Source organism: Fringilla coelebs (assembly GCF_963513975.1).
Source record: "Fringilla coelebs genome assembly, chromosome: 4".
NCBI classification, from domain to species: domain Eukaryota; kingdom Metazoa; phylum Chordata; class Aves; order Passeriformes; family Fringillidae; genus Fringilla; species Fringilla coelebs.
Window position 1 is genome coordinate 60,268,645 of NC_140032.1, and position 19,792 is coordinate 60,288,436.

At 45.9% G+C, this 19,792-nt stretch overlaps 2 protein-coding genes across 6 annotated transcripts; one reads left to right on the forward strand and one right to left on the reverse strand.

Annotated features, from left to right (window-relative positions):
- Window positions 1-320: 320 nt before the first annotated feature.
- NUDT9 (nudix hydrolase 9) lies at window positions 321-6,730 on the reverse strand. 4 transcript variants are annotated; one of them, XM_084203789.1, is made up of 9 exons: window positions 6,666-6,730; window positions 5,155-5,391; window positions 4,066-4,161; window positions 3,930-3,971; window positions 3,494-3,580; window positions 2,509-2,620; window positions 2,193-2,339; window positions 1,860-1,944; window positions 321-911 (listed from the first exon to the last, which is right to left on the reverse strand). In XM_084203789.1, exons 2-9 carry the CDS (start codon window positions 5,346-5,348, stop codon window positions 736-738), a joined length of 939 nt encoding a protein of 312 aa, XP_084059915.1. In that variant the 5' UTR covers window positions 5,349-5,391; window positions 6,666-6,730; the 3' UTR covers window positions 321-735. The 4 variants fall into 4 exon arrangements, with proteins under 4 accessions (XP_084059915.1, XP_084059912.1, XP_084059913.1 ...); XM_084203786.1 differs by lacking the exon at window positions 6,666-6,730 and adding an exon at window positions 6,045-6,483; XM_084203787.1 differs by lacking the exons at window positions 3,930-3,971; window positions 6,666-6,730 and adding an exon at window positions 6,045-6,475.
- Window positions 6,731-6,897: 167 nt separating this feature from the next.
- Window positions 6,898-18,199, forward strand: LOC311152662 (estradiol 17-beta-dehydrogenase 11-like). 2 transcript variants are annotated; one of them, XM_084203950.1, is made up of 8 exons: window positions 6,898-7,150; window positions 8,203-8,226; window positions 9,339-9,446; window positions 10,891-11,022; window positions 11,643-11,749; window positions 16,004-16,141; window positions 16,426-16,542; window positions 17,493-18,199. In XM_084203950.1, the coding sequence occupies exons 1-8, from the start codon at window positions 6,941-6,943 to the stop codon at window positions 17,578-17,580; spliced, it is 924 nt and encodes a 307-aa protein (XP_084060076.1). In that variant the 5' UTR covers window positions 6,898-6,940; the 3' UTR covers window positions 17,581-18,199. The 2 variants fall into 2 exon arrangements, with proteins under 2 accessions (XP_084060076.1, XP_084060077.1); XM_084203951.1 differs by lacking the exon at window positions 8,203-8,226.
- Window positions 18,200-19,792: the final 1,593 nt, after the last annotated feature.

The following is a 19,792-nucleotide window of genomic DNA, read 5'->3' on the forward strand; positions in this document are numbered from 1 at the left end:
GCCTCCTTACTGCAAGTTATTCACATCACCTGTAGGGTAAGAAACCAGTACAATTTACAAGATTATACTTCAAGGCTGCTCTTTCCAGTGATTCTGTTTATGATGCAGTCTCCACAACAGCTGTACTGTACCCCACAAGCCATGGGAAGAGAAGGAACCACAAAATTCAGCTCCTCAAATCAATCACAATTTCTTTTGACACAAGAGGCACAGTCACACATTCAGATGTGAATCCCAGTCACACTGTTAACTAAATGTAATTGAATGTAAAAACTAATTGCTCAAAGTAGAAAATCCCTGCAAAGATATGTTAAGTGAAATGACTCAGAAAAGAAATTTCACTTTATTATGCAGCACTTAAGTCATTATTCAGGTTATCTTACAAGTCTCTCATTCCTTAGGGATTCCAAAGGAATCAGTGCAAAAATAAAGAGCCTGTGAACTACCACCAGTCAGAATGCCAGTGCTGCCATGCAGATCTGCAGACATTATGAAACAACTGCAAATAATGAAGCCAAGAAAGCAAAGCAAGAGCTCCACATTCTTCTCATTTCACATTAGCTAAGAAATCAAAAGAAGCAATCTGAAGTCTCTGAAAAAGCCTCTGTATATCACTGTCCAGTGTTTCTCCCAGCTGAATTTCACAGATTTTTCACTGAGGATGATGACAAGGACATCTGTTCCAAGGCTGGAAAACATATTCTCCTCTCAGAGTCTGTCAGTTCCCAGTTTCCATCACTTGAGGCACTCAGAGCCAGGATCCTCACTCCAGTGGGCTCCCCGTTTCTCAGTCACCAGCTTGATGAAGTAGCTGTGACTCGCATACAGCTCAAGCTTCTCACTGAAGTCAACCCACTTCACCACTCCAGCATCATCACCTGCTTCCAGAGGCAAGTTATCCATTGTCTCACCTGTTCATAAAATGAGAGTTAGAACACGCTATTGCATCTTTTCTTCCTGCTTTTTCCCCTCTCATGTGCTATTAGTTCTGCCTTTCTGCAATGCTCCTTCACAGGCAGCAACCTTCAATGGCTTTTCAGAGAAAAACAATTAAATCTCTCACTGATTCTGTGCAAGAAACCTTTTTCAGACTTGCACTATTTTAAGGCAAATCTGAATGGCAGAAATGGTGTTAACACTGTGTCATCATTCTTAGGATACCACCAGCAGCATGAAAAGTTACTGGAAACCATCATGACAACATGTACTTATTACCCCAAGTTTAGCCAATTCATCTGCCTGGATTTTTGCTTGTTTGCTTAATATTTAACTGTTCCTTTTCCCACATACTATTCTACAGGACAAACTGAATTCTGAAACTTATATACACTTATGAAAAAAAAAAATTAAAATTTTACTGAAGGCCCCAAAATAAAAAATACTAGTTTTTTAAAAAATCCTAGTTTTTCTGAATTGCTTTTTTTCTCCAAGTTTTCACTCTGTTTTTAAAAAGAATCTCAGGACTTCATACATAACAACCAAGGAAATGCTTTTCTCCTCTGTATTGGAAACAGAGGCCAGAGATACATTATCTCCTCTACCTCAGGGGACCAATAAATCTAGCACCAATGACATGTGAAACTTCACAACTGGCACCTACTATCCCCAATTCAGTGGAAATGTCATTGCATGAAGTCTCTGGCTTGAACACATCAGAAGCATCTAAGTAGACTGATTTATCTTTCAGGTGAAAAATGGGAGTCCAAGATAACAGATCAATTTAAGAATCTAGTCCCATATTTTACACCTGACTTTCAAGCTCCCCTGATTTCATTGCCATTCTCAGCTCAACAACAGCCCCAATTTCAAACCAACATATGGAGTAAAAGGCAACTAAGAGCATGCCTGGAGATATTTACCTGTTTCATCATGATAGTTCACAGCCTCTGTCTCCATCCAGGCATTATCAGTGTTACGAGGGTCATCCACATATCCTCTGTACACCTATAAGGCCCCAAACAAATGAGAACAAGCTCAGTGTCAAAACAAACAAGGTGGAATCAGTCATACTTTTTTCTTTCCCTCTGAGACATTTGCCCTTACTGAGTTTTCAACAGTCCCTTCAATTTCCTACACCCCAAGAAGATGAGCATCACAACATATTTTCATTTCACCTGCACTTCTTCAGGTTTTATACAGCTATGAGTTACATGCACAGCTCAAAAGGCTACCACAAGAGACACAGAGCTCACCACAAAGTGTTCCTGGCTGAACAGCTTCTGGAGCTGCTTCTCCAATTTTGCTTTCTCCTCAGGGGATTTCTGCAGAGAGTTCAAGGCCTCCTCCTCAAATTCTCTCTTCAGAGTAGCAGTGATCTTTTCCCCTGGGTCCACCATCCCCTTAGAGGGGGGAAAACAAACAAACAAAAAAATGCTATCCCTCAGATTCTATACATTTTAACTCCTAGCTCTTAGTATATTACATCCACTTGCATCACACATGTGCCATATCTGTCTCATGGCTTCACCAGCAGGGAAATGCCAGCTGACTCTGAAGCTCTGCCCTTACCCCTGGAATGGCCCACTGCCCACAGTCTTTCCTCTTGATGGCTACAAACTGCAAGATGTTCTTGCCAGAAACTGGATGAGCAACTTTATTGCCACTTCCATCCCTTTTCCACCTGCAGAAAATGATAAACAAGAATATGTTTTGCTGCTTCTTGACACCTGGGCCTGAGAGAGAAAGAGCAAGGCACTGTAACCTGTGTGATAACAAAGCAAGCAGAGAATGAACAGCTGGGACAACCAACAAATGCCATCCAGCAGCATCACAACCAAGGACAGAACAATGAGGGCTTTCCTCAGCCAAAAGGGGAGAAAATGCCCATGAGGCATGTTTCTGCAGCCAGGCTGGTAGCAGCAGCTCCTCTGAAAGCTCTCCAAGCTGCCCTTGTACTAATTCATACTAAGAGGATGAGAATGTTTCTGCTGGAACAGAATGGTCACACAAGCTGCAGCAGCACCAGGACAAAGCCACAAGCAGTCACCATCACCTTGAGTAAAGAACTAAGAACTACCAATAAGCTGTCTAAACAAAAACAAACAAACAAACAAAAAAATTTCCAGCATTCACTTTCAAGGAAGCAATTCAGTAGCACTGGCATCCTTCAGGAAAGGGGAAGAAGTAAAATGCATCGGGATGATTTTCCACAATGGTTCTGTCTTCAGCATGGCACTTTCTAGTTCACACTTCTGTTAACCACACAATCTTTTCTGAATACTTTGTGTAAAATGGTTAGCACGTACACACACATCCTGCTGGAAAACCACATCAAAACAAAGCAAACAGTGACAAAAAGAGCATCCTAATCCTACCTCCTTCAGTCATAGACTAAGTCAAGTTAGTGTTTCTTACATTAACAAAAGCAGAATGGACTTACACATAGGAAACACACAGAGAAAAGGGCAATGAAAACTAATATCCTGCCCAGAAAAGCAGAAAAGAAGCAAAATGCATAGGTTTTTTCTCTACTGCAGGGTACCTTGCCCCTTACCTGGTTACAACAGGATCAGCAGCATGGTTTGGTCCCCAGCGCCCTAACAATCCTCGGCCGGTGAGGCCAGTCCTTCCCCCTGGATTGCTGAAATAAATGCCACAGTACATGACTCATGTAGTCCTGAACTGGTTCCAATTGAAAATTAAGCCCAGCCACACCCAGCTCCGCTGATCTCTGAGGACTAGCTGAAACAAAAGGGAGTTTATTTTCTGCTAAATTTCCAAACCCTTAACACATTAAATGTGTTTATTTCCCCACATTCAAAAATTCTACAAAAAAAGAAAAACCAAGCAAAAAAACCTAACCAAAACAAACTCAAAAAACACAAATCAAGATTAAATAACAAAAAAGGGAAGGACAGCAACACATATTTTGTGTTAAAGCACATACATGCTTTAAAGGGCAAGAGACAGAACATGTTTTTCTTACTCACCAACTCAGATTCTTCAAACTAGATTCCATTTTTCTCTCTTGGCTTTGTAGGTACCATGTATTGGAAGTGACAGAGCTGTAAGAGCACTGAAACTCCACCATCGAAATGAATATACAAACAAAAACCCCACACTCACCGGGGTCTCCCATTTTCAACCACATACAAGCCATTCAGACTCCTCCTCTCCACTTCTCCATCTCTCTCATTGAATTTGGGAGAAAAACCTTCATCGCTGTGCAGGAAATAGGAATTTAACAAATTACAAAACACAAAAGCTTGTATGCCAGCCATCAGACCAGCAGCACCCATTTGAGTGTGCTGATGAGCAGTTTTTACTAGAACTGGAGTTGCAGGCCCTCCCTTTTCTAAAGGAGGCTATGAAGTCCTAACCTTTTCTGATTACAGTTCCCCTGTATTTAGTTCAGCAGGTAAAAGTGCAGAACTAAAGTATTCAATATTGCATCTATTCCAGTCTTCACTTAGGCAAAGTGTTTCAAAAGTATTTTTGTTCAGATTAGAGGTGTAGAATCATAGAATCATTTTGGTTGGAAAAGACTCTTAAAATCACCAAATTCAATGCAGCACTGCCAAGCCCACTACTAAACCATGCCCCCATGTGTCACATCCAGATATCTTTTAAATGCCGCCAGGGAAGGTGATTCCACCAGTTCCCTAGGCAACCTGATAAACTTTGGTGAAGAAACTTTTCCTAATATCCAATCTAAACCTCCCCTGGCACAACATGAGGCTATTTCCTCTTGTCTTATCCCTTGTTACTCAAGACAGAAGAACTGACACCAACATTGTTACACAGTCACAAAAAAAAATCTGTGTTTCACAACCTTCCACATTTCCTGAGTCAGAGCGCTCCCTTCAAAAAACTACAATTACACTTTCTTTCTTCATGTTGCATCCCAACCATGAATAAACAACAAGTGTATCACTAAAATGTCCTTACAAATTCTTAAGAATTATATTTTTATTTCGCTCACAACACAGAAAAACACATACAAAGCATCAACAGCTGTCCATTATTCCAATTTCAATCATCAGCTCAGTAAAATCATGTATCAAAGACCTTCACAACAATCCAAAGTACTCAGTTCTCTACCACTTTCCTTAATCTTAATTTTCACACATCACTTAAGATGATCTTGTTAACTCAATTAATGATTATTTCCTGCTTTCATGTTCTCAGGGAAAAAGAGCCACTATTTCCACTCACTTGATTTGGGGATCCGCCCAATTGGGTCTGGCCAAAACAGACTTTGCAGTGTACTCCACAGGATTATAATCTTCCCACTCAGTCAGCCAGCCCACTTTATCTTCAGGAACTTGGCTACGCTCAATGTGTGATCCTGGATACGGGGAGGTGAGAGCTTTTCTGTGATGGAACTTCACGTTATAACTGTTGAACATGTTTACAGGATGAAGATGGGACCAACAGCTTGCAGATAAATTACTAAAAGGAAAAAAAAAATAACCTGTCATTCATTACATTTTAATGTGCTCTTTAATCCCCAGTCTTTAAAGTACAATACAGCAAGTGGAATAGACTCAGCTCTTTCACAGAATCAATTACGTTGGAAAAGACCTTTGAAATCATTATGGCCAAACTATGAACAAATACCATCGTGTCACCTCGACCATGGTACTGGTGACACGATCATGGTACGACCGCCACATCCAGTCTTTCCTTGAACACGTCTGGGGATGGTGATTCCACCACCTCCCTGCGCAGCCCATTCCAACGTCTAACGAAATTAGAAGAAATTCCTCCTAATATTCAACTCACGAAACGCCTGAATTTCGCAACAAAAACCTTTAGTAGAGACGTGGGAAAGGGCAAAACCGCTCTTGTACTTTCCAATAATTACATCACTTTAAGGGACATCTCCGCTTGCCTTTCCCCCAAAGGGACACCCTAAGGGACACCGCACACTCCGGCCAAGCTCCCCCTCGGCGGGCAGGGGGGTGTACGGCAGCCCCGAGATCTCAGCCGAGCCATGAGGCCGCTGCTCCCGGCGGAACAGGCCGCCGACCGTCGGCAGCGACACCGGGGCCCGATCCCAGCTCCCGCAGCTCCGCCACCGCCACCGCCACAGCCCGCCGTACCTGTGGGCGGGGCGGCGCTGGGCAGCGCCCCGGGCCCTCACCAGGACGGAGAACGAGAGCACGACCACCACCCGAGGCAGAGCTCCGGCCGGCAGCGGCATGGGCCCCGCCGCGCCCGCACCGCGAGCGATCCCGCCTCCGCCTCAGCCCCGGGGCTGGGGCCGGACCGGGGCGCTGGGCCGGCGATGCGAGGCAGCCCGCTGCGGGATGCCGCCCCGCGCTTGAACAAGCCGGCCCCGCATTGGCGGGAGCGGCATCAAGGGCAGCACCAGATGCCGGCTATGGCTGGGGCGGAGCTTCGTCCGTAGGGCAGCCCCGCAGTGCCGGAACGTGCCCTGGCACTCAGGAAAGGGTTGGTAACACACCCGTGTTTGGCTGCCGCTGGGCAGCGCTCCCACAGCATCAGCGCTGTGTCCCCAGCATTCCCAGACATATGAGTGGGCAAGATCCTGGGAGGGAACACAACCAGGCCAGCTGACCCAAACCGACCAAAGGGTTATTCTATGCCACATGACGTCAGCTCAGACATAAAACATAAGGAAGGAAGAGGAATAGAGGGCATTCATGATTTACAGTGTTTGCCTTCCGGAGCGACCGATATCTTTTACTTTAATCAACTACCTTATCTCAACGTAGGAGTCTCCATTTCCTATGTTATTGTCCCTCCCCTATGGAACCCGGAAGAGGAACCACCAGTGCGATTCGGAGCGCACCCAGCCCCGCGCGGCCGGGCCCCGACACGCCCACAGCCTGGAACCGCCCACAGACGCGCCCCCACGCTCAGCCACGCTTTGATTGGGCGTCGAGCCCCGGAGGCGTGGCCTCGGCCGGCTGTGGGGCGGGCGGCGCAGGAGGCTCCGGCGTGGTTCGGTCGTCAGAGGAGCTTCAGGAAAATCATGAATCTGTTTCTGGAGCTTCTTCTGTTCCTGGCCACGCTTCTCTACTCGTACTTGGAGGCTTTTGTGAAGCTGTTCCTGCCTGTGAGGAGAAAGTCTCTCGGCGGGGAGCTGGTGCTCATCACGGGCGCTGGCCATGGCGTCGGGAGAGCGACCGCCTTGGAGTTCGCCAAGCGCCAGAGCAGGCTGGTTCTGTGGGACATCAATAAGGTAATGGACACACTCATGTCCTCACTCCGTGTGACCTCCGAGTCCATGGGGCATTTAGGGGCGTAAGAAGGGCAGCACCACATTGCACCCTCATCGCCCAGCCCCTTCCAGCCCGCTCCCGTCGGCTCCCGCTTGGCTCCTCCGGCTGGGATGCTGAGCGCCAGGAGAGGGTTTGGCCCCACTTGCAGTGGACTATGTGGGGCTCTGGTCCCACAGTCACTCGGTGATACTCGGGAGGGAGCAGGCAACACCCGGCAAAGCAGCAGCGAGAGGGAATGAAGTGCTCGGGAAGCTGCTGGTGGAGCTGCTGCGTGGGCTGGCAGAGAAAGCCCGCTGATACCAGAAAGCTGTTTGCAAAGAGGAGCAGGTTTGCCTTCACTTGTTCTCTCTGTAGCCTCGGGTGTTTTGTGTGCATTGCCGGGAGATGTGTTTTCTCTGCACTCTCACCAGCAGCATCCCTGTGCCGGGCTGTATGTGAGCCCGGCTGCCCTCTGGGCAGCTGCACGCGTAGTAAAGGACCTTGGCAAGTGGAGGATGGGCAGATACAAACGTGCAGCATGGCATTCAGAAGGGATCAGGGTAAACTGCGAGGTGTAGGTGCAACAGGGTGGGTGAAAGGCTGGGCTTTCTCTTGCTGACACGCTGGGTCAGCAAAGAAGCTAATTGTGAAGCTGCAAAACGGACCCCAGCACAGGCCACCACTGGTGCGGCCTTCTGGCACTTGGGGACAAGACTACAGCAAAATAATTTCTGCCCTGGTTTAGTGAGCTGATACAGTAACAGAGAAGCTTCTGTTCTGTGTGTGTCAAGTGCAGTCCTGTAAGGAGAGTCTCTTTGCACTGTGCGCAGTTGTGGTGGATTGACCTTGGCTGCGTGCCAGGCACCCACCAAGCTCTTCTATCATCCCCTCTTCTCAGCTGGACTGGGTAGAGGAAATAACATGGGAAATGACGACTTTTAGGATGAAATAAAGCAGTCTGCTAAAGCAAAGCTGAAAGGTTGTGTGCACAGAAGCAAAGAGAAAAAAAAAATTATTCTCTACTTCCCATCAGCAAGAGATGACCACCCACATCCTGGTGAGTGCTTACTCCAGAAGGTAAACATTGTAAATACCAGATGCCCCTCCTCTTCCTCCTCCTTTTCTTGGCTTTTATATCTGAGCTGTCATATGATGTGGAAAATCCCTTTGGTCAGTTTTGCTCTGCTTTCCTACTTGTGTCCCCTCCCAGGCTCTACTGATGGGGTGGGGAATGTTGGGAACATAGCAATGATGCTGCACCTGCACTGCTCAGCAGCAACCAAAAAACGAGTGTGTTGTCAACCCCTTCCTAGGAACTAGTGTAAAGTACAGCACTGTGAGGCTGCTATGGGGACATGAGTTCCATCTCAGCCACCCAATGCAGCTGTGGCTCTTTTCACACCCGGCATGTGAATACAGAAACGCATAGAGCCACCTCGGGGTGTCAGCCAGGCCTGTGTTGCATGAGCTCTGTTTACACTCACAGTGCTGCCTGCTGTGTTGTGATAGGCACTGCATGCCCTCTTTTTGCTGCTCGGTGTGCCTTACCAAGCCAAATTCACTCTTGTTGCCACGTTCCTAAGGCTAAGAGAATTGGGATTGTTCAGCCTGGAAAACAGATGGCTTCGGAGTGACTTAATTGCAACCTTCCAGTATGTGAAGGGGGCTTACAAAAAGATGGATAGAGAGTATATCCAAGAGCATGTAGTGACAGGACAGAGGGAAATGGCTTCAAACTGAAAGAGATAAGGATAGATTGGATACTAGGAAAAAATTCTTTACTGTGAGGATGGTAAGGTAGGTTGCCCAGAGAACTTAGAGATGCCTCATCCCTTGAAATGTTCAAGGCCAGATTGAATGGAGAACTTGATCTAGTGTCCTGCCCATTGCAAGGGAAGGTTGGAACTATATAGTCTTTAAGATCCTTTCCAACAAAAACCATTTCAAGATTCTGTGATTTCCTTTCTGGTAGTCACTCTAAAGGTCCAAAATTTCCAACTGGAATGCCTATTCTTTCAACAACCCCACCTGTAGCTCTTTCCCTGGGTAGCTATGCACTGTTCAGGGGCTGGGCAGTAGTTGCTCAATCCAGGAGCATCTTCAGCCTTTGCTGCTCAGCTGTGGTGAGGGGACAGCTGTGCACGGTGTCTTTCTCTTTGCCTCTTCCAGCATGGCGTTGAGGAGACGGCAGCAGAATGCCAGAAGCTGGGAGCCACCGTTCAAACCTTCGTGGTGGACTGCAGCAAACGGGAGGAGATCTACAGCGCTGCAGACAAGGTGGGGCAGTCTCGTTGTGACAGGCCCCCAGCTGGGTAATAATTAGCACTGAATCCATGATTCACAGAAGGCTGATCAATCTCTTTATTATATAATTATAATTATTAAGAAACCCATTGCTTTTATAGACAGTTATGATACAGTTAGACCTAATTGATCCTCCAATCCAAACACCATCACTCTTGGCTAATTAAGAAACCACCCTTTGGTAAACAAATCTCAGTAACACATTCCATATGTTCACAACAACAGGTTGAGCAAGTGAAGATAAGAATTGTTTCTCATTTTTTTCTCTGATCTTCTCACAGTCTTCCCCAGAAAGGCCCGGGAAAGTTAGGTGTTGCTCTCTGTGGCCAGAGAGCTGCTGCCACAGGGCAGCAGGGGCATGGCCAAAGGCTTTTCCAACCATGCTTGATTTCCAGAGAAGGCAGGAGAACTAGAGAAGACACGTTGTACACAAATCCTGCAAGCCCCTGGAAGCTCTCCATTCCTCGCTGCTCTCTGCACACAGAGGGCTGTAGCATTTCCAAGATCATAGCCAGTCTCATCCTATTTGGGAGGCTCCAGCACATCACGTCCTCTTGCCAAGTTTGCTCTCTAGGGTTCCAGCCTCTAAAGGAACATAGCACTGAGAACATATGAAGCATTTTATTGTAATGGCTGTGGTCCAGCTGCCTCAAAACAGTCTGTACCTCTGTGGTCCCGAGTGTTGGACAATACCCTTTTCCTCACCCCGAGATGGGGCAACTGAGAGTCACTTTAAAAACTTTTATTCCATTTTCAGTCTTAGGAGAAGGGTGGGACAATACAGATGTTATAATTCATGCCATCACAATCAGAAGCCGACTATTTCCTAGTTACAAGCGTTTCTTGACCTATCAGCTTTTTGCCACGCCATGCTGTACATGCCTTAGAGTCAGTCATCTAAAACTACCCCTCGTGGGTCCCAATAAAATGCATGATTTATAGTTCTCTTTCTCCAAAGTATCTAGTCTTATTTGCAAGGCCATCTTTTGAAACTTCTTCTAGCTTCATTTCTCTCTCAACAATATCTGTCCTATTCCATGGCATTTCCAAGTCAGCATTTCTTGTCCAGTTTGCATACGGATGCATACTGTGTGGACCTTCTGTCAGGCCCTGAGAACTCCCTAGAAATCCATATCCCACACCAATTGTGACTACATGGTCCAAACTGTGCACAGTTTGTGGAACACAATAAATACTGGCATTAATGAATGGGGAAGAATCAGATCTAAACAAGATTCCATGGCTCTACTGCAAAGTTCCTGCCACATCTGGAAATGTGGCATGATCTCCCTCTCCCTTGAAGATGCAATGTTAAGAATTTAATTATGGTTCATCTTCTCCACCCTTACTTTTTTTTTTTTTTTCTTCCCTCCTGAGTGACAGACACAATTTTGGGCTTTTGTTTTCTCTCCAAAAGGTGAAGAAGGATATTGGGGATGTGACTATCCTGGTGAACAATGTTGGTGTGATTACAGCTGCCGACTTTCTCTCGACTCAGGACCACCAGATAGAAAGGATGTTTGAAGTCAACATTCTGGGTCACATGTGGGTAAGGGCCACCACCATCTAGATATACAGTTTTTTGGGAGTGTCAATGAGGACGCATCTATCTTTAGACCAACCATTATTAGCAGTGAAATTACCAAATGAATTGTTACAGCACAGGGGCACCCAAGCAGACTGTGTGCTGGGAAACTGGAATGGCTTCCTGCTGATGTGAGCTGGCTAGTGACAGCTCCATCTGCAACACGCACAGAAGGCCTCTGCCAGAGGTGTCGTGGGGCTGACAGGGTGGGAGGGTTTCAGCAGTACTTGTTTGTGGCAGAAGAAAAGAGAAGCCTTACGTGCCAGGGGGGAGACCCTTCCAGCCTTTCTCCTGACACCTGAAACCTTAAAAGCAGCAAAGGAAAGATGTGAAAACCATCTCCTGCTTGTAGCCAACTGCTGAAGCCTTTGGAGAGCAGGCTGCCAGCTGCACCACTGCTCAGAGAGCAGGTATCCCTGTGGCTCTGGGAATCTGAAGTGCTGTGCAGCTCATAACTTTAGGGATAGCTTTGGCCACCTAGTGAGTAACATTGAGGGTCAGTGCTGAGTATGCCTAAGAAAACAATGTTCTTTTCCTCCTTCCTGTCCCCTGCATTTTGCCACTTGGTTTAAATGACTTCCAAGACCACGAGAGCTTTCCTGCCAGTCATGATGAACAACAACTATGGGCACATTGTCACGGTGGCTTCAGCAGCAGGTCATTTTGTGACTCCTTTCATGGTGGCATATTGGTAAGTCAGCTTGCTTAATTGTTAAAATTTTTAATTGCATCTTTTCCATGAGAAAGTACCAAGTAATTAGCTCTGAATGAATTGTGAGCAATGTTTGTATGAAAGAATAGTCATGTAACATATCTACTAATGAAAGACTCTCCTGTTTTCTCTCCCCACCAATGCAGACTTTTGCTTAGTAAAAAAGGTACCCTCTTCCCTTCTCCTTCTTAGAATATATTTATTCTGTGATTTCTTGTAGTGTTGTCAAGTAAACCCGTACTGAGTAGCTTTTGATCTTTTTACCATTGTGGCATTGACTGTAGAGTGTAAAAATAGAATCATAGAATCATCAGGGTTGGAAGAGACCTTTAAGATCATTCAGTCCAACCATTCATCCAGCACTCCCACTGTAATCCCTAAACCACGTAATCCAGTAAGAATGTGAGGGTTAAATGGAGGGTGTTGCTGCATATTATCTGTTCCCAAACCTTTTCTGTAGAAAGGCAGGTTGGGTTAATATTCAGGCAGTGCAGTCAGATCCCTACACAACACTCACCACAGCTGGCTCAGTGAGAGAGGCAAGAAAGACTCTTTTTTTGCAAGGTTTTATTCCAGCAGAGCATGGCTGAAGGGGACCCAGTGAGAAAGAGCACAACCATGTGGTGCAGGCAGCTTAAGAAGGGGAAGGGGGGGGGGGCAGAGCTAAAGGCAGGGGATTGGTCTCTAGATGGAGGGGGTGGGGGCGGCCACCAGTGTTAGCAAGCCAGTGAGGGGACAGGGAAAGGGGAAACCAGGGGAAGTCCATGTGAGAGTCTGTCTTTTCACAGCAGGAGGACTACTCTATGGTAGTTAGTCACTGCTGTTGCCAGGGCAGAGGACTTGGGAATTGACTGAGAGGAGAGAGTTCATGGGATGCTACAACCCAGTGCCTCTTAAACACCTGCAGGATGTGACTGCCCCACCTGCCTGAGGAACCTATTCCAATGCTTGATCACCTTAATAGTGAAAAGATTTTTTTCTAATATCTCATCTGAATTTCACCTGTCTCAGCTTAAGGCCAGTTCCTCTATTCCTCTTACTGCAAGCATGGCAGAAGAGACTGACCCCACCTCCATCCAACCTTCATTCAGGGAGCTGGAGACAGCCATGAGGCCTGAGCCTACTCTTCTCCTGATTAAACAAACCCAGCTCCCTCAGCCATTCCATAAGACATGTTTTACACACCCTTCATGAGCCTTGTTTCTCTTCTCTGGACACACTGCAGCTCCTCAATGTCCTTTTTAAAGTGAGAGGCCCAGAACTGGACACAGCACTCAAGGTGTGGCCTCACCAGTGCCCAGTACAGGGGAACAACCACTTCTCTGTCCTGCTGGCTGATCCAGCTCAGGGTGCCATCAGTCCTCTTGGCCACATGGGCACGCTGGCTCAGGTTCAGCTGCTGTCAACCAGCACCCCAGGTGTCCCTTTCTGTTCCAAGCCATTCCTCACCCAGCCTGTATCATTGCATGGCTCAGGTGCAGAACCTGACACTTCACCTTCTTGAGCCTCCTGCAGCTGTGTCCTCAGCCCACTGATGGAGTCTATCCAGGTGTCCAGCAGAGCCATCCATCCATCCCCTGAGCACATCAACTCAGTGTCTTCTACACAATTGCTGAGGGTGCACTTGATCCCCATGTCCAGATCATCCACAAAGATGTTAAACAGGACCAGCCCAAGATGGAGCCCTGAGGAACACCACTAGTGGCCAACTGCCAAATGGATTTATCTCCATTCACCACAGCACTCTGGGCCCAGGCATCCAGCCACAATTTTACCCATTGAAGAATCCACCCCCCCAAGCTGCAAGCACTCAGTTTTTCTAGGAGGATGCTGTGGCAGATGGTGTCAAACACTTTACTGAAGTCTAGATAGACCCTGGATAGACATATCCACAGCCTTCCCCTCATCTACTAGGTGGGCCACTGTCATACAAGGAGATCAGGTTGGTCAAGCAGGGCCTTCCTTTCATAAATCCATGTTGGCTGGGCTTGATACCCTGGTTGTCCTGTATGTGCCTTGTAGTGATACTCAGCATGATCTCTTTCATAACCTTGCCCACAACCAAGGTTAAGCTTACAGGTGTGTAATTCTCTGGATAATCCTTCCAACCCTTTTTGTAGATGGGTGTTGCATTTGCTAATTGCCAGACAGATTAAACTTGTCCAGTTAACCAGGACTGCTGGTAGGTGATTGAAAGTGGTTTGGCAAGTTCTTTCAACTGCTCCCTCATTACTCTGGCATGGGTCCCATCAAAGGTCATAGATTTTTGAGTGTCGAATTGGCACAGCAAATCACTAACAATCTCCTCCTGGGTTATGGGCCCTTCCCTCAGCTCTCTGTCACTAACTTCCACTCTGGGAGCTCAGGACAAACCTGAGGGACAACTGGACAATATTAAAGACTGAGACAAAGAGTGTATTAAGTTCCTCTGCCTTTTCCTCATCCTCCATCATTACAATACATTCTGCATTCAACAAATGATGGAGACATTCCTTGACGCTCCTTTTGCTGTATTTATAGAAAACTTTTTTGTTGTCTCTAAAGCCAAGTTCTAGTTGGGCTTTGGTGCTTCTGATCTTCTCCCTACGTGACTTCGCAACATCTTTATAGTCCTCCCAAGTTATCTGACCTTCCATCTGGAAAGAATACATTGGTTTTTTTCCCCAAAGTTCCAGCCTAAGTTCTCTGTTTAACCAGGCAGGTCTTTTTCCCTGACCACTTGTCTTTCAACTATGTGGGGATGGGCTGCTCTTGAATATTTCACAATTCTTTTTTAAAGCGTATCCAGCCTTCCTGGATCCCTTTACCCTTCAGGACTGACTCTGTCAATCAGTGTCCTAAACAAGGCCAAGATCTGCCCACCAGAATCCAAGGTGGAAGTTCTGGTGCCCCTCTTTATTTCACCCACTATTGAAAACTCTGATATTTCATGGTCCCTTTACTCAAGACTGCCACCAACCACCACATCACCCACCAGTCCTTTGTTCACAAACAACAGGCCTACCAGGGCACCTCTTCCAGTAGGTTCTCCAGCTATGTTAGGAGGTTGTCTTCCAAATACTCCAGGAACCTCCTAGGCTGCTTCGTCTCTGCTGTGTTGAATTTCCAGCAGATGTTTGGCAAGTTGAAGGGCTGTAAACCATGAGGCTTCTACTGGCTGCTTGTAGAACACTTCATCTGCCTGTTTGTCCTGGCTGGGTGTTACAGCCTCCCACCATGAGGTCCTCCCTGCTGACCTTCCCCCCGACCTTCTGCCATCATGACATCAAATTACTTTTCTACTTGAAAGGTGTCAGGAAAAATCATGGTGCAGGCATCAAAAACCTTTTAGACTGCGTGTTGCATCACATCCAGCCTTCTATATGGCAGCTCCAGCTGCAGCAGTCTTACCCAGGAACTCCTTCTTAGAACAGTCTTTTCCCAGGAATACTCCTTCTTAGAGAGTCACTCACTGTCAGCAATGTGAGAACTCTTCAGCCAGGGATTTTACTGGGATTACATTGCCAAATCCATAGCAATCAATAAACTGATTCTGTGGTTTTCCTTTTTTGGAGTTGATTTAAACCTCAGGCCATACCTACTTCCACAGCAGGTTGTTCCTCAGTTCTGTTTGCATAATGCTTCTCTATTTCAAAAGTTGCACAAAACTGTTACAACATGCTCCTGTGTGGTACAATAAACAGTACCGGGTTAATCTCCATTTCTACCCTGCTCATCCTTCCCAATTTTAGAGATTCAGGCTGCATTCCTTCTAGGAATCTTCTCTCATGTGAAAGAACAAGATGCCTATGCATTGATGGGCTTCAGTTGCAATTTTCAAAGAATTCCTAATGTCTGTCTGTCTGTTTGCAACTCAAGTGCCTTTTTTGAGATACCTGCTATGCATTGCACAATTAATCTACAAGTTTCAATGTCTAATCCACCACTACACTCTGGCATGGGCAAAGTTAGAATAGTCCCTGCCCTGTCTCTCAGATGGATTATATTATTTGGAGGGTATTATTTGGAGCAGAAAGAGGGGTAAAGGGATAGAGAGCACATGGTGAAAATAAGGGGTTTGGGTTAGGATACAAGGTAGAGCAGAGGTGCAACAGCTCTCATCCCTCCCCTAGCCATTACCTTAAACAGCATCGGAGCAACTAAGAGGCAGATGATGGTTTAGGCCATTTGCAGTGGTGGAAAGGTGCAAATAGGATTTCTGCCTTCTCATTTGTACTTTCTCCTTTTCTGCAGCTCAAGCAAGTTTGCTGCAGTTGGATTTCATAAAGCTCTGACAGAGGAGCTGTCTGCCCTTGGAAAGAATGGAATAAAAACAACGTGCCTTTGTCCAGTTTTTATAAATACTGGATTTGTCAAAAACCCCAGTACAAGGTAACTCTCAATCCTCTGCATTCCTGTGTTTCCTTCTTTGCATCAAGGCACTGTATATTATCCACAGCTTTAGGCCTCTGTTCCAACTGGCGCTATTACAACAGTTTGTATCATTGGCTAAAGAAAATCTGCATTGTCCTTTAATTGTTGCTTTAATTGTTTAATTCTCCATGTAGTTGTGGCATTTGAATTACCTGAGTTTGTACATTTGTGAAGCCTCCTAGGTCAGCTAGTACCATCCCTTTTTACCACTGCAGCTCTAACGTGTTTGCTTTCCTGTGTAGGCTTGGAAAGATTTTGGAGATTGAAGAAGTCGTACAGGCTTTGATGGAAGGAATAGTGACCAACCAGAAAATGGTTTTCATTCCACCACAGCTAAATATTGCTTTGCTTTCTGAAATGTAAGTACAAGGCAAAATTAAACAATGGATGTGGAAACAACAATACTACCTGAGTATACAAGGTTCAAACTTGTAACCTCTGAGTCAGTCGAAGTCCCAGAAAGAGCTGAGGACCTGTTGCTTATTAGTGTTTGTTTCTTTATGTGAGCACTGAGGCCACAGAGGCTGAGAACATTGCTTCAAAAGGACTGTACTGCTCTCTGCTATGTAAAGCAAGATTTATCCTCCCACACAACTTAATTATCCAGTGCAGCTGCTCTGTTGAGGAGGTGTTTTTAGCAGAGCTCCAGTTCCAAATCTGGAATTTACATCCAAACAACTAAGATTCACAGTTAAATCCTATAGTATCTCATGAAACACTTGGTAGTTTCTTGTTTGCTAAACCAAACACCAGACAGCAGTAAAAATATTTTAAATCCTTTTGTAGCTCCAAGAGCTGCTTGTTGAGAGTGCAAGTCTGCAGAAGCAGAGGCAAGTCAAAATTGATGCTGTCAAAGCACTTAGAATAACTTTGCTTTTTTGGTCATAATTTAGGAGAGGGGGATAAAGAGACAAAGCTCTTTAAAAGGAGGAATCCTAGAAGTGTAAACTGAACTTCAGTTTTAAAATCTCATCCTTCCACATGCCTACTGCTTTCAGAGCATGACATGTAATACTCACCTACATCTGTACAATATTGAAACTTTCTGGACCCTGCAGCAGTACTGCAGTTCACATACTGCCCACAGATACCTGGCATTGGAACTGTCCTAAAAGGCCAAGAATGGGCTTTAATTAGTCAGAGATTGGTGAGAGCTATGGGAACAATGCCCAGTTTAATACATAGTCTCCGTTCATATGTGTGCATGCATTTTACTACCAGACCAGCTCTTCCCTCACCTGCAGTGACACTTTTTCCCATAATTTAAGTTTCTATCCCACTTTTAATTTCATGTTACTGTCTCTTCCAGGGTGTTTCCAGAACGTGCCCTGAACCTTCTGAAGAAGATGACCACTCCAAAGTTTGATGCAGTCATTGGGCAGAGAAGCACACAGTGAAAAGCAAGAATTGATTCTCATTTCCCACAGGCACCAGTGAAAAGAGAACATATGCTGAGTGTAGTTCAGCTGCCTTGATTTGGAACAGAGCTCAAGCAGGTGCTTCCAGGCCACCATTCCCAGGCACACCTGCAGACCTAAGGGCTTATCTCACACCTGCAGCTAGAACACACCTGCACAACAGGAAGTGTTAGCAAAGCACTGATGCAGCTCTAGAACGGCTGCTTTGAATGTACATCCCATCTCCTTTGTCTCATTGTGCTCGGGCAGGCAGGATGCCCACAAAAACCGTGTTTGGGACAACACAGCTCCTTAGCTGAGTGCAAAGGGATTGCCTGAGAACGTGTTAATCTGGACTCATCCCTGAGCAAATGCATCTTGCAAGAAGCAATTTATAGAGGAGGTGGGTGGCCTGATTCATCTCACATAATAATTTTAAGTTTAAAAAAATGTGCTCTAATGAACACTTAGAGTTTCGTGTGCATTTATAATGAGCATTATTGAATTAATTATTTGTATTATTGAAATAATACAGCCTTATTTGTAATGTAATGCCTAATTACAACATTTATCAATTATGCATTAGCACCACCAACACTCCATATTACAAATAAATACATTTTTCTAACCCAAAGGTTTCTCTTAGCAATGAAAGTAGTATCCCAGTCCAGTACCAGTGGAGCACATGCCGCAGTGCTGAAAGGATCAGCCAGAGTCTGCCAAACACCAACCCAGGCTGCAGGGATGAGGCAGTCCCCAGGCACACAGGGAAGCCACTTCAGAATCAGTGAGGTACAGGGCCAGGCAGTGAAACCCATGCAGGGGCCAGGGTTTAAAGGCAGTGCCTGGGCAGGGGGTGCAGGGGAAGGTTCCAGACGAGCCTTCACACAGCTCCTCATCACAAGCCAGGGGTCTGCTCTGATGGCACAGGAGGTGAAATCCCTGAAGGTCTTTGGCCTGGGGTCCAAGAGAGCAGCAGCTGCTGACAGACTGGTCAAAGGCCCCTCCAGAGCACAGAGGATCTGTGCACCCACTTGCACAACTCTGGCTGCAGGCACTGCTGGCCCACAGCCATCCCAGGCAGGTCTGAATGTGCTGCCACCTTCGGTAGAGTTGGAATCTGTCCTGTTCACCTTGAGCTTTTCAAGTTGTTCTGTAAACAGGTTCTTTAGAAAAGGGAGAGCCCTCACCACCTAGCCCCTCCTCCTCTTAGCTGGCAACAGGTAGAAGCACTGTTGACAGCTTAAATAACACGCAACTGTTTCCCTTTTTGCTCATGGAATATTCATGTAACAGGACACTTCCCAGCTCTAGTTCTTGTGATTCACAGTGTGAGATTACTGTAGCTGAGACAGGAATGGAAAAAAGGGGGTTCACAAAATTCAGACGTTAAAAAAAAGGTTATAAGCCAATTAAAGAATACTTAGGCATGGATTCCATTTAAAAACCAAGCCAAAAACAGGTAGGGTTGCATCCCTGCTTCTTTTTGAGTTGCATATTGCCCTCCTGCTACCATGACAGTCCTGTAACCTGTGAGACACTTGAAGCCACATCTCTGTAGCTTTTTGATTATGTTCACTTTCACCTATTCTTACCTAGTGAGGAGTCAAAAAGTCTAAAAATACAGATGCTTCATAAGTTCAAAAGATCTGTCAGAGCAAGCAGCATACCAGCCAGAATGTTTGTGCTTAGCACTCACTGGAACATAAGAGCTAAATCAGTACTTTACAGATTTGTTGGTATTTACCAGTTGTCTCTTGTATGGCTGGCAAGCATTCTTAACTTCCCACCCAGCTTAGTCTCTCTTTCTACCCACCTTCCTCATTTCTTCTGTTTCATGACTTGAATTCTTGCTCAAAGGAGTCACAGTCCAGTGGCTTCACAGAAAAAAGCTTAAAAAGACCCTGGAGAAAAGTCAACATTGGATGACTTGGCCCTTTTCTTAGACTAGGGAAGGACTGCCTTCAGTAGGAGACATCAGACAAGATGCTTGGCTTCTCCTGGCACACCATTCCCACTAGTCCTATATATAATTTAGATCCCGATGGCAGCATTAAATTGGAACAAAAGTCCATCCAGGGGATGACAGTGCTCTACTGTAGAGTCTGTTTCTTAGCACCCTTGCTCTTAAGGAAGGGGAGATTGTAGTGATTCCTGCTTTGCCAGATCTAGTCCAGGGTCTCAGAGCCCAGAGCAATGACTAGGCAAGGCA